This window comes from Myxocyprinus asiaticus, chromosome 25, assembly GCF_019703515.2.
Source record: "Myxocyprinus asiaticus isolate MX2 ecotype Aquarium Trade chromosome 25, UBuf_Myxa_2, whole genome shotgun sequence".
Classification (NCBI taxonomy): domain Eukaryota; kingdom Metazoa; phylum Chordata; class Actinopteri; order Cypriniformes; family Catostomidae; genus Myxocyprinus; species Myxocyprinus asiaticus.
The window spans coordinates 35,926,974-35,953,752 of record NC_059368.1 but is presented as its reverse complement, the minus strand read 5'-3'; the positions used below and the strand labels follow the sequence as shown (position 1 = coordinate 35,953,752).

Sequence of the window (26,779 nt, the reverse complement as noted above, 5' to 3'; positions counted from 1 at the left end):
GTTTAGTATGTTGTTTAAGCGATTTGAATTATGGGGACACTAGAAATGTCCTCATAAACCACATTTATAGCATAATACCCTTGTAATTACCAGTTTGTAAACTAAAAAAATTTCCTCAAAAACCACCCAAACACGCCCACCCACACACACACACTGTAATAATAAATATGAAAAATACAATGTAAAAATAGTGATTTTTCATGTTGAACACATGGGTTTGTAAAGGTAGCATGTATAAATATGAATTAACGTGTTTTACATGCACATACATTTCATATTGCACCATACTGTATACTGTATTGCACTATAATGTACTATGCTGTACCATGGCTTTGATAAATATGATGTTAATAAGTCTTTCAGATGCTTTGTCTATGAAAGTATGCTCTGTGCATCTGGTTGAAAAAAATTATGATGTAGCTTAAATGTAGCATGCTACTTTGGCAGTGTAGCTTGTAGTGTAACTTGCTACTTTCTTTGAAGTGTAGCTTTTAGCTTAGCTTAACAAATTTTTCTGTTGAGTAGTTGGTAGCTTAGCTAGCTACATCTTTTGAGTAGCTTGTCCAACACTGCTTCTCAGACGTCATAACACAATGACCTATTTCTCTGGGAAAAAGCAAATTGCTCTTTGCGCCACTTCATTAAAAAACAATACACCCACAGTTTGTGTGGATACGCCCACAGATAGCGCAAGCACACCAATCCAACTCACTTGTGATTTGTGCTGGCACAAGAATTGCGCTTAGAATTAGCGCTCTTATGAAAATGTTATAAGATGCAGTGCATGGTTATTGTGTGTAGCACAAATAGTTAAATGTTCACGTTTCTTATCCAAACTTTTATTACTAGAAAATCTGGAGACACATGTGGTTAAGTGTGTTGCTCATGGGCACAATCATGACAGAGGAGTTCCCAATAATTTTCCAGTTTATGAATCACCCCTAATGGGGTTTGAACTGGTGATGGTTGAATATCTAGAACAGAAATGAAACCACTAAGCTACCACCACCATTGTACAATAAGTTGATCAGTATTGGATATAATGATCAGCATTGCTTGGCAATATCTTTAAATCTTTTGATCTCTTTAATACTTGCCTGTTCCAGCCTGACACAAGGACACTGGCTCGACCAATGGTATGAGCTTGAGGTGGGACTATCTTTTTGTACAACCAATGGTAGACAGGGGGAGGTGTTATTTATTTATTTATTTATTTTTTAAAATCTTGCAATTAAATTTGGTGACATTAGTGACTGAAAAATTATACACTTCAGCTTTAAGCAATACACACTGTGGTTATCTAAAATAATGTTTCCCAATAAATATTAATCAAACACTAAAGTGAATTTCAAATCTTTGTCAATTATTCAATCTCTTAGGGAATTTCTCTGTCAAAATGTACACTAAAACCAAAGTAGATATGTTCTGACCACATGTAACAAAATAGCATTTTCTGTCAGGAAGATATTGTCACTTCACAATAAACCCTTAAACCAATTCATCCCACCTATTATTTAACTGCTGATTAATTGAACACCTTTCAATTTGTTAATTAGGCAACTACCATACTATCTTCTGAAGGACAATACTTCTTAAGGAAGTAACCCATGAATCAGAACACCTTTTATTCTGAAAATTGGGCAACAACCATACCATCTTCTGAAGGACAATGTTCTCAAGGAAGTAACTCATGACTCACCTGTAAGTAGTGTGAGGACCGGAATGAAGGTTTAAGGTCCGGATGTATCATGGGCTTCTCAAGGTTAAGCGAGGACTTTCGATAGGCCTCTTTGGCCTGACTGACAGTGAGAGTGGACCACGAACTCCTCTTCGTGAACTTTCCCTCAGGTGCCATGGACAGGTTCTCGCAGGCCGAGCACTTGACGTCATTGTTGCTTTTGGAGGTTTTGAGAGAGTGATCTCCAAAGTGACTGTGCATGGATTCTGGGAAACTGTGACCAACGTGCTCGTGATGGTGGCGGCTCATGGCGCTGGCAGTGCGGTAGGTGCTATCACTGTCCAGGTTGTCATCCGAGCTCCACCAGCCCCCCGTAACTGACCGATGCCTGCGGTCCTTGCTTTTACTGCGCTTGCTGCCGTGCTTGGATGAGTGGTGATTGCCGTGGTGATGGTGATGACTTCCTCCACCCCCACTGTCACCTTTAGTACCGTTCATCTTGGACGATCCCTCCAATGAGTGAGACTTGGTGAAGAGCTTCTGGACAGAGTGCACCAGGTGGCGGATACGTCCAGGACTTTCACTGCGCTGCTCGCCGCCACTGGTGGCAGATGTGCGTTGGTACTGCAGCGTGTGGAAACCATCGCGGTGAAGTGGAAGCTGTTTTTCAAACTGGTCCAGTAAATTGGCGGGGATGCGGTTGCTCTTGCTGCCGCCGTGTTGAGAGGCAGATGTTGCGGCAGCTGCAGCAGCAGATGTGGCTGAGGTGGTGATGGCTGTGCAGTCTTCCCGCACGGCCGGGTCGTAGTACTGCGAGCTGTAGTGCATTCTGGGGAAGGTGCTGCTAGAGACATGGTCTGCAGGGGCAGTGGACGGTAACGCCACAGGGGACATGATCATGCAGTCGGAATGGATGGAGCTGCGGGGGGAAAGGTAGTGATGGAAGTCCATGACACAGGTTTCCGTGGGGCTGAGCAGGTAGGAGTGGCGCAGGTTAGACACATGCATGCCATGCAGGTCGTGGAGATGTTCGCACTCTGCCAGCCCACACGGGGGCAGTGTGGGAATATGGTGTGGTGCTCGACCACCTGATAAGCCCTTCATGTTCCTGGATGGAATGACACCACTATCCGCATTGAAATTTTGGGATAGTGACCAGGGGGAATACTGCTGGTCTAGAAAAATAAAGAAAAGAAGAGAAAATGTTGATTAGTGATTGTTAGTAGATTAGTGAAAAGATTGCTGATTAGCAGCTAGCGTCATACCTGTGGAAAACAAGTTGTAAACGGAATTTAATAATAATAAAAAAGTTTGTGTACATTTTCTATTGATCATGCCAGCAGTAACTATTCAAATAAAGTAGAAGAGCCAATGTTGTAGTTGAGACCAGCTAATCAGAGTATGAATCCAGGCTGAGACCAGAGTAAGTTGAGTCCAAGACCAAGACCAGAAGAGGATGCAATCTTAATTAATGTGTTAAAGGGATAGTTCACCCAAAAATGAAAATTCTCTCATCATTTACTCACCTTCATGCCATCCCAGATGTGTGTGACTTTCTTTCTTCTGTAGAACACAAATGAAGATTTTTAGAAGAATATCTCGGGTCTGTAGGTATACATAATGCAAATGAATAGTGGCCAAAACTTTGAATCTTCAAAAAGGACATAAAGGCAACATAAAAGTAATCCATGTGACTCCATAGGTTAAATCCATGTCATCAGAAGTGATATGATAGGTGAGGGTGAGAAACAGATCAATATTTAATTCATTTTTTACTATAAATCTCCATCTTTGACCAGGCCCAACCAGTAGGTGGCTGAATGTGAACGTGAAAGTCACTTCCACACCAGAATGTGGAAAGTAAAAGTGGAGATTACAGTAAAAAAGGACTTTAATATTGATCTGTTTCTCACCCACACCAATCATATCACTTCTGAAGAGTAGACTAGAGTCTTATGGATTACTTTTAATGCCTCTATGTCCTTTTTGGACCTTCTGAGTTCTCGTCACCATTCACTTGCATCAAATGAACCTACATAGCTGAAATACTCTTCTAAAAAAGTTCATTTGTATTCTGTAGAAGAAAGAAAGTCATACACATCTGGAATGGCATGAGGGCGAGTAAATAATAAGATAATTTAATTTTGGGGTGAATTATCTCTTTAAATGTCAAATTGTAAACTTTAAAATAACTCTAAGCTCATATATCAGTTATACCTCAAATCATATTTGCTTAGACTTATATTGGTTTAAACAACATTTCCAGTTGAAAATTAAATTGAATGCCACTTCCTAGGTTAAGTGAACATAATGTTAATGCAATTATGACATGTCAGTTTTAAAGAGCCCATTTTATGTTCATTTACAGGTTCATAATTTTATTTTGGGGGTCTACTAGAATAGGTTTACATGCTTTATTGTTCAAAAAACACATTATTTTTCTCATAGTGTACCATTGCTGCAGCACCTCTTTTCACCATCTGTCTGAAACGCTCTGTTTTAACTCCTGTCTCTTTAAAGCTCCCTTTTCCGAAAAACCCAGTCTGGTCTGATTGGTCAGCTGGCCCAGCCTGTTGTGATTGATCAACCGCTTAGAGCATGTGTTGGAAATGTAACGGCCCTTTCCATAACCGAGTTTCAGATTAAAGTAGCCCTTAGGCGGGCATTATGCAAATGTGTTACATAGTGACATATCTAAGTCACGGAAGTAATGGCTGGACTGCAAACCAGGTGCTTCAGGCAGTTCAGGAGCAGTGTTTCCTGTGGGAAAAATAGCTTGCTTTGGCATGGACTTTGTGCTTTGTAACTTTGCAGACCATTTACATGCACAAACAGCTATATTACACACTAAAGGAAAGGTAAAATCCCAAAAAGCATAATAGGGCCTAAGCATAAAATATGTCAGTAAAAAACACAAATTATGTTGCTTAGCATGGCAATACAAACTACCAGCTTTACTATTGTATTCTATTCATTGTAAGTCAAGTCAAAACATTCTGCTATACAAAATACAGTTCACTAACTGTCACTCACTCGATGTTGTGTCGATGTAGTGACACGAGGGGTCACTCTTGGGAGCCTGAGACACCTCTGGTCTTTGATAAAAGGCCAATGAAAATTGGCGAGTGGTTTTTGCATGCCACTCCCCCGGACATACGGGTATAAAAGGAGCTGGTATGCAACCACTCATTCAGATTTTCTCTTCGGAGCCGAATGGTCATGCTCACTGAGCTGAATTCCCACGACTGTTCATTCACCTCTGCTGGATCTGACGGCACATTTCAGCGGCTTCTCCCCCCTCTGCACTGGTGCACTGCAGAGAATGCCCCTGGGCACTTCGGCAGAAATAAAAGAGCATATTTCTCTAAAAGAGTATATTTCCCTAAAAGAGCGGCACACATGTAACGTCTTTTTAAAGACGCATCTTTCTAAAGATGCTTTTCCGATTGTGTGTTATTCCTGGTTGCGCTCGTTATCTCTCGCCTTCTGATGGTCACAATCACTGTCTTTCGTGTCTGGGCACTGCTCATGCGGAGACAGCATTCGTGGATGGTCATGTTCTCATTGCGAGGACATGTCCATGGCAACGTTGTGGTTGCAGCTCGCCTTCGTAAGAAAGCAAGCCACCCCAGAGGCTCCCTGCCTCGGTCCTTTTACCCACGGGTATGAGGCCAGTGCAGCTAGCACTGGGGGCGATTTGGGGACCCCAATGGGACCTCCTCTGCCGGGTATCCCCCCGTGGACCTCCCATTCCCCAGCACGCTTGTCTGCCCCGATCGGGCTTCCGGATGAGTCCGCCGGCTCGTCTCACGGTGAGTTCGACCTCTTATTTGGAGCCCACGAAAGTGATGAGCTCTCGAGCGTAGCATCAGAGAGCGGGCTCGTCCAGTCGGAAGCCTCAGCTGGGCTCCTCCCTTCGGGGACGATTGCCCCGCCCCCGTTCCTTTCTTCCCGGAAGTGCATGAAGAGCTGACAAGGTCGCAGGAGGCACTTTTTACTGCCCGGTCCTGATCTTTTCAGCTTCCCCGCCCTCACTACCCTCGATGGTGGGGCGGCCAAGGGCTATTCGGCAATCCCCCAGTGGATAAAGGCGCTCGCGGTACACCTATGCCCACAGAGCGCCGCCACCTGGCACAGGTGCCCAAAGCCCCCGTCCAAGGCCTGTAGGTTTACATCGTCTCTGACGGCCAAGGCCTACGGTGCCGCTGGACAAGCCGCCTCCGCCCTGCACGCCATGGCTCTCCTGCAAGTCCGTCAAGGTGCTAAAGGAACTGCACGAGGGTAGTTCCGCCCCGGAATTGATGCAGGAACTGCGCTCGGCGACCGACCTCGCTCGTCTGGTCGAGATGGGCGAGGCCGACAAGACATGGTTCCTTGCTGCCCCCATTTCCCAGGTGGGCCTATTCACCACATTAAACTAGCAATGACAGAAAAGGAGACCAGTTTTTTTAAAAGAAGTATGATCATAAGGGGAAAAGGCTTATGTACTGTATATCTGATGGAATATTTGGGAAACCTGATGAGATGAAATACAATGAGCTACAGTATGTGTGCATAAAACCTATTTAAAGTTCAAATAACAAGTAATCATTCCATGGGTTTTTTAATCCAAATGCACTTATAATTTTCCCCTCAGTTGTCAAACTACTAGGCACATTTCCATGGCAACCTATAGGACCCTACACACAGTCTAGCTGACTATCTGATGCCTTATGACATTTTTGGTATGTTGATTTGTTTGTAATACATATTATTTTGCCCAAATATAACTTTTTATACACTTTGTGCCCAATTATTAGGCAAGTGAGTATTCTGATCTTATCATTATTTCCATGCACATTTTCCAACTCTAAACCATATAAACTCGAATGCTTATTGGATTCAATCATTTTCAGGTGGTATGTATTTGTGTAATGAGCGAAGGTGTGGCAAAAATGACTAACACCTTATATCAAGGTGTGCATAATTATTAGGCAGCTTCATTACCTCAGGTAAAATGGGCCAAAAAAGAGATTTAACTGACACTGAAAAGTCAAATATTGTAAAATGCCTTTCAGACAGATGCAACAATCTTGAAATAGCTAAATTATTGATGCATGACCACCGTACAATCAAACGTTTTGTTGCGAATAGTCAACTGGGGTGCAAAAAATGCATGGAGAAGAAAAGGTGCAAATTAGCTGCAAAAGACTTAAGAATTAAACGTGAAGCTACCAGGAACCCATTATCCTCAAATGCTACCATATTCCAGAACTGCAACCTACCTGGAGTGTCCGGAAGTGCAAGGTACCAAGTGCTCAGAGACATGGCTAAGGTCAAGAAGGCTGAAACACGACCACCACTGAATATATTCACAAGTTGAAGTGTCAAGTTTGGGCAAAGAAATACATGAAGACAGATTTTTCAAAGGTTTTATGGACAGATGAAATGAGAGTGACTCTTGATGGACCAGATGGATGGGCCCTTGGCTGGATCACTAATGGACACAGGGCACCGCTTCGAGTCAGGAGTCTCTCCTGCTATCATTAAGAATGAGGTAGTTGGACCTTTTCGAGTTGAAGATGGACTGAAACTCAACTCTCAAACCTACTGCCAGTTTCTGGAAAGTACTTTCTTCAAGCAGTAGTACAGGAAGAAGTCCTCAGCATTCAAGAAGGCCATGATCTTTATGCAGGACAATGCTCCATCACATGCATCCAAGTACTCCACTACTTCGCTAGCCAGCAAGGGCCTCAAAGATGCCCAAATAATGACTTGGCCCCCTTCCTCACCTGACTTAAATCCTACTGAGAACTTGTAGGCCCTTCTCAAACGTGAGATTTACAGTGAGGGAAGACAATACACCTCTTTGAACAGCATTTTGGAGGCTGTGGATGCTGCTTCAGCGAAAGTCGATCGTGAACAGATCAAGAAACTGACAGACTCCATGGATGGAAGGCTCATGGCAGTTATTGAAAAGAAGGGTGGCTATATTGGTCACTGAATATTTTTGAAAGGTCAGAAAATGTTGTTACTTATTTGTTGCACCTACTCTAAAAATTGAGAATAAACAATTGAGTTGGGAGAAATTATTTTTGTAATTTAGTTGCCTAATAATTGTGCACACTAATAGTTGCCTAATAATTGTGCACACTTATATATTCATATGAGAAAGACAAAACTCACTTTTTCTTTGTTAAACATTCAGGTTTGAGGTTCAATAATATTTTGGATTGACTGAGAGCATTGTGTTTGTTCAACAATAAAATTAATCTTGAGGAATACAATTTGCCTAATAATTGGGCACACAGTGTATATAATAAACCATATTGCATCTACATCTGTACATCAGAGATGTGAAACACATTTAGCTTTACTATTCCACTAGAAAAGAGCATGAGCTGCGGAAAAACTGCTAACACTAAACGACAAAAATAACAGCCGCAACAACACTCATCATAGCATTCAAAATAACACAATCCAATGCCAGATCGCCAGTCAGAACACAAACAGATCATATGAAATACAAACTGTCACAGCTCCGGAGAGTTTGCCGGTTTGTTTTGCATTTTCTCTCCCTCAAGTCTCGCAGGCGCGACCGGCATACACGATCCATGTTTCCATGGGAACATTGATTATTCCTGGGGGAACGCTGATCATACCACTGATTAGCGTGCCGAGCAACACCTGTTCTCCTCTAATTCACTCCCTCCTTAAGCCCGTCGCGTTCTCAGTATGTTTGCTAGATTGTTGTTTGGTGTGAAGTAACTAACCTCGCTCTCTCTGCCTAGTTGGTCCTGTCTCATGTATCTGTTGGTTGCCCATGTGTTGGGTGTGTGTTGCCTTCCAGTTCGCTGCATGTCAACTGTGTTTCCACGAAGGATACCTCGTCTATTCCCGCCTGTCGGGAGCTAGATCGCCCTACCCTGCTGGATGTCGTTCTGCACCTCACTAAGCTTCAACAGAGGATTCTTCTAATCTGTTCCTGACTTCCACAATGCACACACTCATCCTACGAACACACTCTTCACGGATTGCCTCTTGTGCAGCCATGGTGCGCACGCTATTGGAGATCGTTTCCCGCTGCTGCCAGTGCCGCGATCTTCGTCATTCCACAACCCAGTGACTGCTCATATTAGTTGTTAATAAATCCTTTGAACTGTTTGTTCTCACTATCGCTCGTTACAGAAACTCTAACTCAAGAACTGGATATGCTTCAACTGGATTATACATATACCTGACAAAAGCAATTTCAAAAAGTGTTGAGGACATGTCTCATCCGTTTACACCCATAATTGAAAGTGATGTATCTAATAATCTTTCAGTTATGACTGAGAAACAGCTGAGATATTAATTTACCTCTTTTTCCATGTATCTGTCCATGTTGTCGTTGTTGTGGTGTGCATGGGTCAAAACTGTATATGCGCTGCAGCAGCACAGCATTTCCATGATTGGCCACTGATGTAATCTATCACATGACTGGGCTCTGATGTAATCTATCATGTGATTGGTCGCTGCTGTGGTTACTCACTCAATAGGTCTATGTTGTGGGCTCGATTAAAGCAGTTCGAAATGAATAAACCCCTACACAATGTACATTTATTTTTTATACATTGGGATACTAATGCTGGGGTGGCAGATGGGGTGGCAATGCTTTTTCTTAGGGTGGCATTTGCCACCCAATACCACCCCGGTAGGTCTGCCCCTGCAAACAATACACCAACAGTTTGCGCACATACACCCAGAATAGCACAAACATTCCCACCCACGCACAATTTGCGCTGGAACGAAAATTGCGATTAGAATAAGACGTTGCGCATGGTGGTTCCATGTAGTGCTGCGCTTTGCGCACACATGAAAATAGAGCCCAATATCAGTAAATGTTGACATAAATGAAGACTGCAATTAAACTGATGTGTTAAAGGAGAAATTAGAGCAGGAAACACTTTTAGAGCTAAATCTCCTCTTACATAATGCCCAGGGGCCGTAATCAATTGCAGCAGTATATCAGAGAGAACGAGATATAACACAGAGTTCTCATGGTAACCATTGCTAAGAACTCTGACCATGATAACCAGATTTCAGAGGTTGTTACACAGGGATGACAGTAATGCACAGCAGGACTGCTGTTCACAGCTTTTAAATCCTGAAGGTTTTTATTTAATTTTTTTCCCTTTCATAACCAGAATCTTTATGGCCTGAACACCAGTCCATTCAAGGTATACATTACATTCATATACAATCCAAGACCTGTCATTGCTTGCATCATGCTCTACCAGTTGAGGCAGCTTTAGTCACATCTGTGTGATCAAGATCTCAATGAGCCAATGACTTCTGGACCTATGGATCTTAAGTGCGGAGTGTACCAGCTTGGGGACAAAGTAATTACACCAAGCCAGGTTTAAATATGCAATGTTCCCTCCATTTCCTCCATCTCTTTCACTATTTTTGCAACACATTGCTACAGAAGATGATAAAGAACATGTGGTTGCCGTAGCAACTAAATGAGTCAAAGAAAGACAACCATGTAATCCTACATCTAGTATCTTGCCTGACACACACTCTCTTACACAAAATGATACATTCAGGGTCAGTTTCCCAGAAATGAGGGATTTGTGGTGTGATCCTGAATAAATGTGTCAGTCTGACTTGACAGAATGTGGTGTTTGAGATGAGATTTGTCCAGAGACACTTGTGTAGTAGAGTCTGTTATGTCATCTGCAGTTATCTAGGATATATATATATATATATATATATATATATATATATATATATATATATATATACATACATACTGTAAATACTGTATACAGTATACAGTTGAAGTCAGAAGTTTACATACACCTTAGCCAAATACATTTAAACTCAATTTTTCACAATTCCTCACATTTAATCATAGAACACATTCCCTGTCTTAGGTCAGTTAGGATCACTACTTTATTTTAAGAAAATGAAATTATAGTAGTGAGAATTATTAGTAGTGAGAATTATTTATTTCAGCTTTTATTTCTTTCATCACATTCAAAGTGGGTCAGAAGTTTTCATACACTTTGTTAGTATTTGGTAGCATTGCCCTTAAATTGTTTGTACTTAGGACAAAATATTTTGGGTAGCCTTCCAGAAGCTTCTCACTTTAATTTTGGCCCATTCCTTCAGACAGAACTGGTGTAACTCCTTGCTCGCACACGCTTTTTTTATTTCTGCCCACAAATTTTCTATCGGATTAAGGGCAGGACTTTGTGATGGCTACTCCAATACCTTGACTTTGTTGTCCTTAAGCCATTTTGCCACAACTTTGGAGGAATGTTTGGGGTCCAAGTTCTAACTTCCTGGCTGATGTCTTGAGATGTTGCTTCACTATATTCACATAATTTTCCTTCCTCATGATGCCATCTATTTTTTTAAAAGCAGCAAAGCACCCCCAAAACATGATGCTGCCACCCCCATGCTTCATGGTTGGGATGGTGTTCTTCAGCTTTTTCCTCCAAACATAACGATTGTCATTATGGCCAAACAGTTCGAGTTTTGTTTCATCAGACCAGAGGACATTTCTCCAAAAAGTAAGATCTTTGTCCCCATGTGCACTTGCAAACTGTAGACTGGCTTTTTTTATGGTGGTTTTGGAGCTGTGGATTCTTCCTTGCAGAGTAGCCTTTCAGGTAATGTCGATGTTGGACTCGTTACTATGGATATAGACACTTGTCTATCTGTTTCCTCCAGCATCTTCACAAGGTACTTTGCTGTTTTTCTGGGATTGATTTGCACTTTTCGCACCAAATTACATTCATCTCTAGGAGACAGAATGCATCTCCTTCCTGAGCGGTATGATGGCTGTGTGGTCCCATGGTGTTTATACTTGCATACTATTATTTGTACAGATGAATGTGGTACCTTCAGGCATTTGGAAATTGCTCCCAAGGATGAACCAGACATGTGGAGGTCCACAATATTTTTTCTGAGGTCTTGGTTGATTTCTTTTGATTTTCCCATGATGTCAAGCAAAGAGGCACTGAGTTTGAAGGTAGCCCTTAAAATACATCCACAGGTACACCTCCAATTCAGTACACCTCCTATCAGAAGCTAACTGGCTAATTGTCTAAAGGCTTGACATCATTTTCTGGAAATGTTCCAAGCTGCTTAAAGGCACAGTTAAATTAGTGTATATAAAGATCTGACCCAGTGGAATTGTGATATAGTCAATTAAAAGTGAAACAATCTGTCTGTAATCAACTTTTTTGAAAAATTACTCATGTCATGCACAAAGTAGATGTCCCAAACGACTTTCCAAAACTATAGTTTGCTAATATAAAATCTGTGGAGTGGTAAAAAATTAGTTTCAATGACTTCAACCTAAGTGGATGTAAACTGTAAACTTCAACTGTATATAGGCTGTCAATTTAATGTGTTAATTCAGTGTGATTAATCATTGTAAAAAAAAGTGTGTTAAAAAATAAACACTATTAATAATCCCACTGTAATTAGGAATTTTCCTACCAATGGAGCAATTCAAGCTTGAAGTGCCACATTCATATTTTTGCGAGTCTGTCAGCAGGGGGCAGTAGACAGCTGTTCGAAGACTGCTGGATGGAGCTGAGTGCAGGGGTCTCAAGACTCATTTTGTAAAGCTTTAAACTACATTGAACTTGACAGAGCATCTTGAAAACTCTACGTTTATGGATAGAGATGCTGAAAACCAATGAAACATGGAGCATGCACGGTGAGACACCAAAAACCTCTGCATATGTACAGAAGGAGCTCAAGAACGCAGCCTGTGAGAACAGCTTAAGTCTACCTCGGACAGACTGATGAACTCAATTATAAAATGGATTGCTGTGGACTGTAGGTCAGTGATATATCTTATGTTCAATGATAGGGAAATAAACCAAACAATATATTGACATTGTATTGTCTAATCAATGCTTTACTCATCTGCCATATAATAACGTAATGATTTTGAATTATCTAAATTATATTCATTGTATTTATTATTATTTGAATAATTTTTTTTATATGGGGGCCACTTCCAGCAAATATTGATATATGCTATTTATCTGATTAAATTTTCAGTGTATTATGTTATTATTACACACACACAAATGCATTATACAAACGTATTTGACCATTGTCATGTTTATCGCGCTGCTTTTAAAAGACGCGGTGTCAGTTACAACTCAGAAAAGGAGACTCCATTAGGCTTTATTCAGCTGTTCTGCGTCGTCTTGCTGTTCTTGCGACCATCTGTGCTATTTTTTATTGTTGGTGTATGTAAACAAGCAGTAGCTGGACATCTTTGACTGTTTGGAAGCGTTTCTGGTGATCTGCACCTCAGTGCACCTATGTGTGTGTGTCATGTTTCAATGTTCTATGGACTGTGTTTGTGCAGCTAAAATCAGTGTGGACTGCTTGTGAACTAGTCATAATGCGATTCAAGCTTTGCAAAGGAACTGTCATTGAAGAATGGGGCACTTAGACTTGACAGCAAAACCGTCAGTTAACAGTTTCAATATGAATATTTCATATGTCATGACTGTTTGATAGTTATGGTGCTAATATGCTTGAGTGAACAGTTTAAGATATTCAGATGCAATGTGTTGGACGTGCGTTATGTGTAAACTCTGAAATTTGGTTTATAATGTTGTGGACAGCTTGTTTATTCTCTTCTGATTGAGTTTCAAATATGGCTGAATTTGAGGGGCTGCACAATGTTAGCCAATCAGAACAGTGGGCATTAACATAGAAGTTTATATGAGATGCTGAGGCCAAAACCAAGCGTTTCAGTCAGAGGGCCAGAGACAGGGTGGAAAATTATCATTTATTACTAAACTATGAGAGTTTTGGTGCAAAAAAAACTTTACTGACATTTTCAATGGACCTCAGGGAAAATAATGATAATAAAAAAAGCATTTCATGACCCTTTTAATACTTAAGGAAAAGTTAATGAGGTGCAAGTGGCAGTCCAAAGTTGTGAACATAGTCACCATACAAACAAAATGTATGAAGGTTTTGTTAATTCTTCAGAAGGAACAAAGTGACACTGATGAATTTGTAGGTTAGTATATGAAACTTGTGTAACTGTGCAAAGAAATGTTTATGTTTATTATGCAGTTTCTTTGTATGTAACCTTGAATAGGTTTCAGTTAAGATGTCAGACACAAAAATACATATTTGTTTCCTAAAATAAATTGTGTAGGCTAGGCTATGGGTTATATGAAATATACATATTTACAATATATCATCCAGTGTTGGCTAGAGTAAATAATCTACATCCTTTGATAAAGATTTGGATAAAGTTTAATGGAAAACTATGTGAGTTGCATTCTGTGCTGAGCAGCCTCCGGAGTCATAGCTGGGCGCTGCCGTTAGACGCCGAGCGTAATAGCTGTGTGTCCGCCAGATGTGTCTGGTATGCGACCCCCTTTAAGTTACCCTGCCACTTACACTTTACCAAAGTTGTGTTGAGAAATACTGAATGTATTATGAGACAAAAACTATTGTGCAACAATTAGCCCTATTTATATCTGAAATAATGCATATATCCACAGTTTTCCTGAGCAATCACTGGGCGTCGTCCCGATTATTCTAAATGCCTGTTCCCTATCTGTCACTCACTCGACGTTGGTGTCGATGTAGTGACACTAGGGGTCACTCTTGGGAGCCCGAGACACCTCTGGTCTTTGATAAAAGGCCAATGAAAATTGGCGAGTGGTATTTGCATGCCACTCCCCCAAACATACGGGTATGCAACCACTGGTATGCAACCACTCATTCAGATTTTCTCTTCGGAGCTGAACGGTCATGCTCGCTGAGCTGAATACTACTGTTCATTCACCTGCTGGATCTGACAGCGCATTTCAGCGGCTTCTCCCTCCTCTGCACTGGTGCACTGCAGAGAACGCCCCTGGGCGCTTCGGCAGAAAAACTAGAGAGTATATTTTCTGAAAGAGCATTTTTCCCCTCTAAAAGAGTATATATTTCTCTAAAAGAGCGGCACACACGGAACGTCTTTTTAAAGATGCGTCTTTTTAAAGATGCTTTTCCAATTGTGTGTTATTCCTGGTTGCGCTCGTTATCTCTCGCCTTCTAACGGTCACGATCACTGTCTTTCGTGTCTGGGCACTGCTCACGCGGAGACAGCGTTCGTGGATGGTCACGTTCTCATTGCGAGAATATATCCATGGCAACGTTGCGGTCGCGGCTCGCCTTCGTAAGAAAGCAAGCCACCCCAGAGGCTCCCGCCTCGGTCCTTTTACCCACGGGTTTGAGGCCAGCGCGGCTAGCACTGGGGGCGATTTGGGGACCCCAATGGGACCGCCTCCGCCGGGTATCCCCCCGCGGACCTCCCATTCCCCAGCACGCTCGTCTGCCCCGATCGGGCTTCCGGGTGAGTCCGCCGGCTCGTCTCACGGCGAGTTCGACCTCTTATTCGGAGCCCGCGAAAGTGATGAGCTCTCGAGCGCAGCATCGGAGAGCGGGCTCGTCCAGTCGGAAGCCTCAGCTGGGCTCCTCCCTTCGGGGCCGATCGCCCAGTCACAGGCTGACGCGGAGATGACGACATGCTTTCCCGGACAGCCGCGAGCGTCGGTTAGAGTGGATTTCACCGCTCTTCCCTGAACCCTCGCGGCTCTGTGATTGGTTCCTGGGCTCGCGGCGCCGCTCAAAGCCACGCCCTGCCCCGTTCCTTTCTTCCCGCAAGTGCATGAAGAGCTGACAAGGTCGTGGGAGGCACCTTTTACTGCCCGGTCCCGATCTTTTCAGCTTCCCCGCTCTCACTACCCTCGATGGTGGGGCGGCCAAGGGTTATTCGGCAATCCCCCGGTGGATAAAGGCACTCGCGGTGCACCTATGCCCGCAGAGCACCGCCACCTGGCGCGGGTGCCCAAAGCCCCCGTCCAAGGCCTGTAGGTTTACGTCATCTCTGACGGTCAGAGCCTATGGCGCTGCTGGACAAGCCGCCTCCGCCCTGCACGACATGGCTCTCCTGCAAGTCCGCCAAGGCGCTAAAGGAACTGCACGAGGGTAGTTCCGCCCCGGGATTGATGCAGGAACTGTGCTTGGCGACCGACCTCGCTCTCCGAGCAACGGAGGTCACGGCGCGGTCTCTCGGGCGGACGATGGCCACACTAGTGGTCCAGGAGCGCCACCTTTGGCTCAACCTGGTCGAGATGGGTGAGGCCGACAGGACACGATTCCTTGCTGCCCCCATTTCCCAGGCGGGCCTATTCGGCGACACCGTCGAGGACTTTGCCCAGCAGTTCTCGATGGTAGAGCAGTAGATGGATGCTAGCCGGCTTATCCTGCCCCAGCGTGGCTCAAGATCCCGCACCCCATCTACTCATCGCCGAGGGCGTCCCCCTGCGGTGACTGCACCAGCTCCGCTGCAGCCCGCCCCTCCGGCCCGGCCCCGGCTTGGAGCCCACCGCAGGAAGCCGACGCCACCTGTCTCACAGCCGGCACAGAAGAACCCACGGAGGTCTTCGAAGCGCCCCTGAGACGGGCGACCCAGGGACAACGAAACCCGCTGCTCTGGAGCTGGTAAGCAGATCTTCATCTTTTTGTTACCTTTTGCATTTAATTGCGCTGCATGCCTAAGTGGCTGCAGTACTCAAGAGCTCCGCAAGAGTGGTTTCCTTGTTCCCTGGGTCACATATCCGGTGTGTATGGCTGGCATCACGACCACCGTCCACCACTCCATTTGGCAGGTTGGCGCTCCAGCGGCGGTCTCCCGCCCTGAGCGCCCAGCTGTGGCACAAATCCGCCCCCGATGTGACAGTCTCCACGGGTCATGAGGACAGGCCTCTTCCTCCCCCGTCCCAGGCTGTTCCGGGGGTGGTCACAAGGAGCCAGGTAAGTGCTTCGATGTCCTCGGACTCAGCACGGCCACGATGTAGTGTGGCACCTCAAGCTCCACCCCGCTGCGAGGCCCCACCCGCCGGTACATCCAATGACGTTGTCCCTTTGGTCCCCCTTGCGCGGAACTTGGACGCATGGCTTGCGCTTTCCAGTCCGTCACGAGGGCTGGTCCGGACCGTCCGACTCGGCTGCGCGATTCACTTCGCCGGGCATCCGCCCAGGTCCAGCGGTGTCCACTTCACCTTGGTGAAAGTCGGAAACGCTGCTACCTTGCGTGGAGATCGCTACCCTCCTACGGAAGGACGCGATAGAACCTGTCCCTCCAGCCGAGATGAAGAAGGGGTTTTACAGCCCCTACTTCATTGTACCGAAAAGAGGCGGTGGGTTGCGGCCAATCTTGGACCTGTGAGTACTGAACCGGGCCTTACACAGACTCCCGTTCAAGATGCTGACGCAAAGACGCATTCTAGCGAGCGTCCGGCATCAAGATTGGTTTGCGGCGGTAGACCCGAAGGATGCATACTTTCATGTCTCAATCCTTCCTCGACACAGACCCTTCTTGTGGTTCGCGTTCGAGGGTCAGGCGTATCAGTACAAAGTCCTCCCTTTCGGCCTTTCCCTATCTCCTCGCGTCTTTACGAAGATCTTGCCCCATTAAGGGAGGTGGGCATTCGCATTCTCAACTATCTCGACGACTGGCTAATCTTAGCTCACTCTTGAGACGGGTTATGCGCACACAGGGACCTGGTGCTCTCACACCTCAGCCGACTAGGGCTTCGGGTCAGCTGGGAAAAGAGCAAGCTCCTCCCGGTTCAGAGCATCTCTTTTCTCGGTTTGGAGTTGGACTCAGTCTCCTTGACAGCGCACCTTACGAACGAGCGCGCCCAGTCGGTGTTGGCCTGTTTGAAGGCGTTCAAACAGAAAACAGCGGTTCCACTGAAACTTTTTCAGAGGCTCCTGGGGCATATGGCATCCTCGGCGGTGGCCACCCCGCTCGGGTTGATGCATATGAGGCCGCTTCAGCACTGGCTCCAGACTCGAGTCCCGAGACGGGCATGGTGCCACGGGACACACCGCGGGCCATTACGTCGGTCTGTCACCGTCTTTTCAGCCCTTGGACCGACCTCTCGTTTCCACGAGCAGGTGTTCCGCTAGAACTGGTCTCCAGGCGCGTCGTGGTCACGACAGACGCCTCCAAAACGGGCTGGGGCGCTGTTGGCAACGGGCACGCAGCCGCCGGCCTCTAGACGGGTCCGCGGCTGCGTTGGCACATCAACTGCCTCGAGTTACTGGCAATTCTGCTCGCCCTGTGGAGGTTCCGGCCGTTGATCCAAGGCAAGCACGTGCTAGTTCGGACAGACAGCACGGCAGCGGTAGCATATGTCAACCGCCAAGGCGGTCTGCGCTCCCGCTGTATGTCATAACTCGCCCGCCGTCTCCTCCAACGGAGTTAGCAGCACCAAGTCACTGCAAGCTACTCACATCCCGGGCAACCTCAACACTTCGGCGGACGCGCCGTAACAACATGTTACCCTCAAGGGAGAGTGGAGACTCCACCTTCAGGTGGTCCAGCCGATTTGGAGTCGATTCGGTCAGGCACAGGTGCACCTGTTCACCTCCCAAGAATCCTCCCACTGCCCGCTCTGGTACGCCCTCACCGAGGCCTTCCTCAGCATAGACGCGCTGGCACACAGCTGGTCCCCTGGCATTCGCAAATATGCGTTTTCTCCCAGTGAGCCTGCTCGCACAGACCCTGTGCAAGGTCAGGGAGGACGAGGAGAAGGTCGTCCTGGTAAGCACCCTACTGGCCCGCCCAGACGTGGTGCTCGGACCTCACGCTCCTCGTGACAGCTCCCCCTGGGCAAATTCCCCTGAGGAAGGCCCTTCTTTCTCAGGGAAGGGGCACCATCCGGCACCTGTGCCCAGACCTCTGGAATCTCCATGTCTGGCCCCTGGATGGGACGTGGAAGACCTAAGCTGTCTCCCACCTGCGGTGGTAGACACGTTCACTCAGGCTAGGGCTCCCTCTACGAGGCACCTGTATGCCTTTTAAGTGGCGTCTGTTCGCTAAGTGGTGTTCTTCCCATCAGGAAGACCCCCAGAGGTGCGCAGTCAGATCAGTGCTTTCCTTCCTGCAAGAGAGGTTGGAAGGGAGGCTGTCCCCTTCCACCTTGAAGGTGTACATTGCTGCCATAGCAGCACACCATGACGCAGTCGACGGTAAGTCCTTAGGGAAGCATGATCTGATCATCAGGTTCCTAAGAGGTGCCAGGAGGCTGAATCCCTCCAGGCCGCGCCTTGTTCCCTCATCGGACCTCTGTAGTTTTTCAGGGTCTACAGAGAGCCCCCTTTGAGCTTTGCAGTCAGCCGGGCTTAAGGCACTCTCCTTGAAGACTGCCCTCCTGACTGCGCTCACTTCCATCAAGAGGGTAGGTGACCTGCAAGCATTCTTTGTCAGCGAAACGTGCCTGGAGTTCGGTCCGGGCTATTCTCGCGTGATCCTGAGACCCCCGACTGGGCTATGTGCCCAAGGTTCCCACCACTCCTTTTAGGGACCAGGTGGTGAACCTGCAAGCGCTGCCCCAGGAGGAGGCAGACCCAGCCCTGGCGTTGCTGTGTCCGGTGCGTGCTTTACGCATCTATTTGGATCGCACGCAGAGCTTTAGAATCTCTGAGCAGCTCTTTGTCTGCTTTGGTGCACAGCGGAAAGGAAGCGCTGTCTCCAAGCAGAGGATCGCCCACTGGCTCATTGACGCCATAACTATGGCATGTCTCGCCCAAAACATGCCACCCCCGGTAGGGCTACGAGCCCATTCTACCCGTGGTGTAGCGGCTTCTTGGGCCCTGGCCAGAGGTGCCTCTCTAACAGACATTTGCAGAGCAGCGGGCTGGGCAACACCCAACACCTTTGCAAGGTTCTACAACCGGTGGAACCGGTTTCATCCCAGGTAGTGGCACGCAACACAAGCGGATAAGCCCGGGATAGCCGGCCGGGTGTATCGCTTGCACATAGCGCCTTCCACCTCCTTTTGAGCTGAAGACGTGTGCTGTTAATTCCCAGTAGTGTTCACAAAAGTTGTTCCCTGGTTGACTTCCTCCGAGCCCTGTGGCAGTCGAGTTTTCGGAGAGACTCGCTGCCGGCCCAGTACACACGCTAACTAAGAGCCCGGTTTTGGGGTAGGTGCTCCGCATGTGGCGGTTCCCTGTAAGGCTAACCCCATGAAATCTATATCTTCCGCTAGTTCGTTTCCCTACTGGCAAACTGCGTCTTCCTTGGGCAGAGCCCCTCAGTCTCCATGTTGTAGTAACTCCTCCCTCATTGGGCAGGATCTGCCTTGAAGGCTCTACACATGGTTGGAAAGACCATGTGATGTATTCTTCCACTTAAATATCCCCCCCTCTCTTGGGGCGAGGTGTGGTCTCTGCGGTGTCCTCCCCTTGGGAGGGACACCCCCCGACTAGATCTGGCGGCCCAGTCAGATAATCCCCCTTCTTTTTTAGGGAGTGGAAAAAGAGAAAGGGAAAGAGGCCACGACTGGGTTAAGCCTGTCTTTATCTCTGGGTAGTCGACTTGTCCCCAAAAAGGGCCGTTCGACACTCATAACTGTGTTGGGGGAGGTTACGTGTCGACCTGGTGCGCTGGCTATGAGGCACACAGCAAGTCTGCCCACCACACACCGCCAGTTCACGTAACACAGTTTAGCCTTGTGGCGTTTTGTATAGGGACACCTAGTGTCACTACATCGACACCAACGTCGAGTGAGTGACAGATAGGGAACGTCGTGGTTACTGGTGTAACCTCCGTTCCCTGATGGAGGGAACAAGACGTTGGTCCCTCCTGCCACAATGCTGAACTACCCGCTGAAATGGCCGGACCTTATATCGGCTCCTCAGCGTAAAACCTGAATGAGTGGTTGCATACCAGCTCCTTTTATACCCGTATGTTCGGGGGAGTGGCATGCAAATACCACTCGCCAATTTTCATTGGCCTTTTATCAAAGACCAGAGGTGTCTCGGGCTCCCAAGAGTGACCCCTAGTGTCACTACATCGACACCAAGGTCTCGTTCCCTCCATCAGGGAACGGAGGTTACACCAGTAACCACGACGTTTTCTGTTTCTGGTCACGAGATGCAATGTAAAAACTACCAAAACTAGCAAAGTAGATGGAGAACAACAACCATTTAAGTGTCATTTGGAGTAAAAATTAATTTCAGGCTTAACTAGTGCAGTTTTTGGGTGTCATAACAACTCAAATTAATGAATGATATAAACATAACTAACATCAGACCATCGCTTCATGTCATCTACACTGTAAAAATTATTGTAAATTTACGGCCAAATTCCTACAGCAATCTACTGTGATTCTTAAATACAGTAGCTTGCTGTTAAAAATGCTGCATTCTGGGAGATCAAGAGCAGGCTCACTGTGAAGTGACTAGTTTTACGGTAAATAGCTGTTCTATGCAAGGCATTAAGGGAAAATGAACATTTAAAATCGTGATATCATCTTGGTGAAAGCTATAGTGACATTTTGAAATGTATATTTTTCATAGCATAACTTGCATATATGGTTTTTGCGCCTCTGCAAGTCACACACAGAAATCAACTCTCGGCATACAAAATGCAACAATGGTGATAGTTAACAAACATACTTTTATGTAAAAAAGTAAAAGCTGAACATTAAAATACAAGTAACTTAGACTACAACAAAAACAATGTCAAAATAAACCAGCAAATTCGAAGAAAAAATCGAAGTAAATTCTTCATACCGCAGTGCATGCTGGGAACATAGCTGTTAATTTCAACAACAGTAGACAGTATGTAATTTAACAGCAATATGCTGCTAAATTGCAGTTGTATACTGTAGCTGTCAAAAACAGTATATTGCTGTTAATTTCAAGAACGGTAACACACCGTATTTTACAGTATAATGCTGGCAACCATAGCTGCCAGTAGTTTACTGTTTTTTTACAGGATTATTTTTTACAGTGTACCCATTTAGGTGAGGCACTGTCAAAAAACGTGACTCTAAAGTATCTGCAATAAAGAGCCATATGTTTTTTGACAGTTTTTACAAATGTAATACTTTAACATCACATTACCTGCTAAGAATATACGCTGATGCAAGTGAAAACATTGGAGACTGGAAATTGAAAACAGGCAAATCGTGGAACACTTCTGTGTTTAGGAAAAAGGTGGATGGATCAAAAATAATCGGGAAAATTTTCTGATTATTGATGCCTGAAAAAGGCATCGATCCCTAATCTACATAGAAGGTCTTGTTGGTTAAGCTAGTTAAGAAGCCTGCAGTACCCAAAACTCAACATTTTATTATCAGATGCAAATTCCCATTTTAGTTTTTTTCACCAATATTTTTCCAAAGCTTGATTCCTCTCATAGAAGGAGCTTGCAATTAACCCAAGCACCTTAAAGAACAGACAGAAAATGCACCATATATTCTAAAGAAAAGGCTGCTCCACTACCTTCTCCAGTGCTAGCTAACACAGCATCATCAAGTCTCTCTACCTCTACACCAAACCTCTAGTGAAACAAAAGATCACTGGAGCCAAGAGGGGAGTAACAGGCATCACTCCAACAGAGCATGAGCTGCTCTGCTAAAAATATCACCAAAGCAGGTGGGGGTTGCCTTACTGTGAGGGGTAACTTAACTACACTGCTCAGTAGCAAGGTGGTAGCTTCGCTAGTTTTTTTAAATAAAATAGCTTTTCAGTAGCGAAGCTATTTTATTAATAAGGTAGTGGTGTAGCGTTGACAAAGAAACTGCTCTAAATAATTCAGCAGCATGCCCCCCACTATTTGCACCCCAACCCTGGTGCAAATAGTGTCAGATTCTATTTGCACCCATATTTAAATACTATCAGACAGTATGGGCATCACTGCAGTGTGTTTACTGTGTTTATTTATAGTCCCAGAGATACATTACATTAACCTCTACCCCTAAACCTAACCTTAACCTTACCTTAGAAAAAACAACCTTGGTTTTACTACAGTAACCATAGTTTCACAATGGTATTTTTTGTACATTTTCATTAACCACAAAATTAACCATGGTTACTATATTACCACCATATTACTGTAATAACACCATGGTTAATTGCATTAAAACTATGGTTTCTTCCAAAAAACATAGTTACTACAATATTACTATAGTAATACAGTGATGCAATCTACACACAAGTGATGCCGAGCCGCGTGGACAAGTGCGATCGACAGACCCCTTCTCTGCACTCCCCGACAATCACAGTGACCAAATCACTGTGAAATGGAATCAACATCTATATAAATTTGTATCTATTACTTTAAGTAGTATTAAAGGAAATAATAAGAGTGGAAACAGGAAATCAGATGGGAAAAAGAGTGTGACAAAACTTGGATTCGAACCGCGGTCGCTAGGACAACACTACTCATTCTCACACCGTCTTTACACCCCACACCACTGCAACAACACTTTATGCTTAGTTTTTCGTATAATTCTGTGGTTCCACCAGACTATCGGGGGTGCAAATAGTTGCACTTTGTAGCAGATGCTATTTACACCAGGGTGCAAATAGACACTCCATTATATATTTCTACGTCGTGCTTACAATTGAGACACACATACCTCCTTAAAGTGTGTGTGTATGTGTCCACATGCTCGGCATCTGCCACTCACAGTGTCGCGCAAATTCACACTTGTCAACTGAAACTGGATCTGTAAGTGATACAAGGAAAACTATTAGAATAGGAGGATATGCATTTGTAATTTGTTGTGTACTCTTAAGTAGTTTATTAGCACTTGTATTAGGCAAAAGTCAGTTTTTACATATTGTATAGAGAGTGCAATATTTAAAAAATAAGAATAAAAATATTATTATAACAATTATAAGTTATTCATCTAAATGTTATGTATTAATGTGTTTTCTAAGTGTAAGAACTTATAATATTAAGAATTATTCCAAACAAAGTCTAATAAAAAAAATAAAAAATAAAATAAAAAATGTAATCGTTTTTCAGCCTAGAGTGTCCAGTACTTTCGGATTTGCCAAGAATTTTCATTTCGGTGCATCACTGTTATTAAGTTCAACATGTATGCAGCTTGTGAACGTAAGCATCAAAACACTTAGTAGCCTACATGAAAACACATTAAAAAAAAGTGCCATGGCATTACCATGTTTTTGGACATGTAGGCATTACCTGGGAGCACCTTGCAATAGCATACAATAGTACATGAATATGGTAGTCATATAGTGCAGTACCATGGTAGTACCATGGTATTCTTTGTATTACCTTGAAGCGCCATGTAAATATGAAATATGAATATAGCATCAATGTGCAGCTGACAAATCTGCAGAAATTGCGTGATGCAATCATGTCAGCATGGACCAGAATCTCAAAGGAATGTTTCCAACAATCCAGTATTCCAAATGTTTCCAAGCCACGAAGAACTGAGGCTGTTTTGAGAGCTAAGGGAGGCCCTTCCCAGTATTAGTGTAGTGTTCCTAATGAAGTGCTCAGTAAGTTATGTTCAAATGGGTATTGGTTTATAGAGGTAGTAGTATAAATATGAAAAATAAAATATTGATTTTGCATACTGAACACATGGGTTTGTATAGGTATCGAGCATCATTATACTGAATGTATGCATAATGTACTGGACGCGGTGAGGGACAGTTGCATAAGCACACAAGATGCATGCAGACACCAAGCGAGCTCTCCAAGAACTGCCCTCACTCTTTTCCGTGTCTTTGCAGCATCTATTACTAATGTGTAGAAAATGATCCCAGCACATTCCATGTTCACAGTGTTTTCATTTTAACATGTTTGTGAAAATTATTAATCCACACACAAGTACACAAGTAGTTAATTGTTTCTTTCTATAGGACTGTAAATCCATGTCTCTCCATGCATCTCTCTCATCTCATCTCTCTTGTTTAACGTGCATGCGCACTTGTAAAAGGACAGTTCCTGGTTGCACAAAACACCTTAAGTTTTTCCCATAAGTATAACACTTAAAGCGTGATTTCCCCTTACCTGAGGGAAAGATTTGAGGGTGTTGCATATAATCCCTTAGACACTTCTCTTAGGTAAGGGAAACCTTTAAGGGATTTGCTACAGTGAGCGAGGTTTTACCGTAACTCAAACGGTATTTATTTTATAACATAAAATTGACTTTTCAGCACTTCACTCAATAATCATGCTTTTCAGTGCACACAGCTTAATAGAGTCTCGGGGTATGTGTGGTAGCTCTCTCTCACTCTGCCTCACTGGCATCTGGCTCACTCTTAAATCCATCTCCAACTCTCACTGCAATGACAAACAGCTGTTGGAGACAATCATTGCCAGGTGATGATCCTTACCATTCTCATCTCCTGATCTCTCTCTCCATTCACAAGTTGGCACTCAACCATGCCCCCACTACCACAGTAGCAAAGACCAGAGATAAGAGTTAGTAGGTGACTGATCAAGAGCTCACCTTTCACTCAGTCACCCACTCACACCCACTGGCACACACAGGATGGTGGCAGGAAAATGTTATACATTTTTTTTTTTTTAAATGGATGAGTTAGAGCAGATAGTGAAAGAAATGTAGCCCACAAGTTGCTTGAGAGAAAGTGTGAAAGTGTGCAGAGCTGTAATCTAGACAGAGTGTGGAAAATTTGAAGAAGCTCAAATATAAGATAGTTCCCTTTCAAATCGGTCACTTCGATGCTGCATCAGTAGCTGATGCTATGGGAACTCCTCTCAGGGGTACCGATTTCTGAAACCCTATAAAATCACAGTAGTTACATATTGGCAGGTGGTGCTTGTTGCTCAGCCCTATGAGCACATATCTAAAGGCGATGTCTCACTAGCTGATTTTTCCAATGATTTTCAGGTGTTAGATTAATTAACATAATCACCTGCCAGGCAGAGGGAGACAGAGCGCGCATTAGCATCTCTCAGCGGGTGGTGTTAATCACTTGACTGTCGGGACTCCCTGCTGAGTTAATGGCTTCAAAGACTGAAAAAAAGCAGTTTTGTTTGAAAAAAATCATTCTGTCACTGAGGTGGGGGCTTGTGTTCTCGACAAGTGACCAATGAGCTTCTTTTACTGAAGAACAGACAAGATGTCAAGCTGATGTGAATGTTTTCATCGCACTCAGATTCTATCACCAAGCTTTTTTCTTGCACTAAAATGAGCCAAAACAGTCTGTTTTTATGTCTAATATATGATATCATGACAGACTATTAAAAGAAAAATAATTCTGCTGCCCAGATCTTTGCACAATGTGATAATAAATGTGTAAAACCTTTTACATTTAATACTTGGGTCTTATATTATTTTATATAATGTACACATAAGCTTTATATTTGTATACAATTTTAGATTATATAAATATATTGTAGTATACGTTAATACAGCATTATGTACTCTACCGGTCAAAAGTTTTGAAACACTTACGCATTCTTTATTTTATATATATATATATATATATATATATATATATATATATATATATATATATATATATATATATATATATATTTTTTTTTTTTTTTTTTTTTTTTTTTTTCACATTTAGAATAATAGTAAAGTCATCAAAACTATGGAATAACATAAATGGAACTTTGGGAATTATGTTGTGACTAAACAAAATCCAAAATAAATCAAAACTGTGTTATATTTTAGCATCTTCAAAGTAGTCACCCTTTGTCTAGAATTTGCAGACATGTACTCTTGACATTTTCTCAACCAACTTCTTGAGGTATCACCCTGGGATGATTTTTAAACAGTATTGAAGGAGTTCCCATCTATGTTGGGCACTTATTGGCTGCTTTTCTTTATTATTTGGTCCAAGTCATCAATTTCAAAAACTTTTTGTTTTTTTATTACATTTTAGTTTTATAATGAAATAAATTAATATGGTGGCACAATTATATTTTTGTCTACAAAACTAATTTCAAACATTTAAGCATATGCCTTCAGATCAAAAGATTTTTAAGATCATGAGAAACATTTCAGTCAAGTGTTTCAAAACTTTTGACCGGTAGTGTATAAATATGTATACCTTACAAGTTTGTACTTTTGAGTTATTTTAGTACATGATGCTTTTATATACTTTTGAATAGTTCACTTTCTACCAAATGACACACATTTGTTGCCCAGCTCTTTGCAAAATCTGACAATAAATGTGTGAATGAAAAGGATGCAATTTCTTTTTGCAATCTCAATTGGATATGTCTTTTACAATCAACCAAGCATAGCAGATGCTGCAGACTCTTGGAGTAAT

The 26,779-nt window shown here is 43.9% G+C and overlaps 1 protein-coding gene across 1 annotated transcript in view; it reads right to left on the bottom strand.

Annotated features, from left to right (window-relative positions):
- LOC127416000 (disks large-associated protein 2) overlaps nt 1-26,779 on the bottom strand; it is a 103,590-nt gene that overhangs the window by 39,930 nt on the left and 36,881 nt on the right. Inside the window, exon 3 of the mRNA XM_051655076.1 lies at nt 1,700-2,853. Within this exon, the coding sequence (XP_051511036.1) occupies nt 1,700-2,853 (1,154 nt within the window). The remainder of the gene's footprint in view (nt 1-1,699; nt 2,854-26,779) is intronic.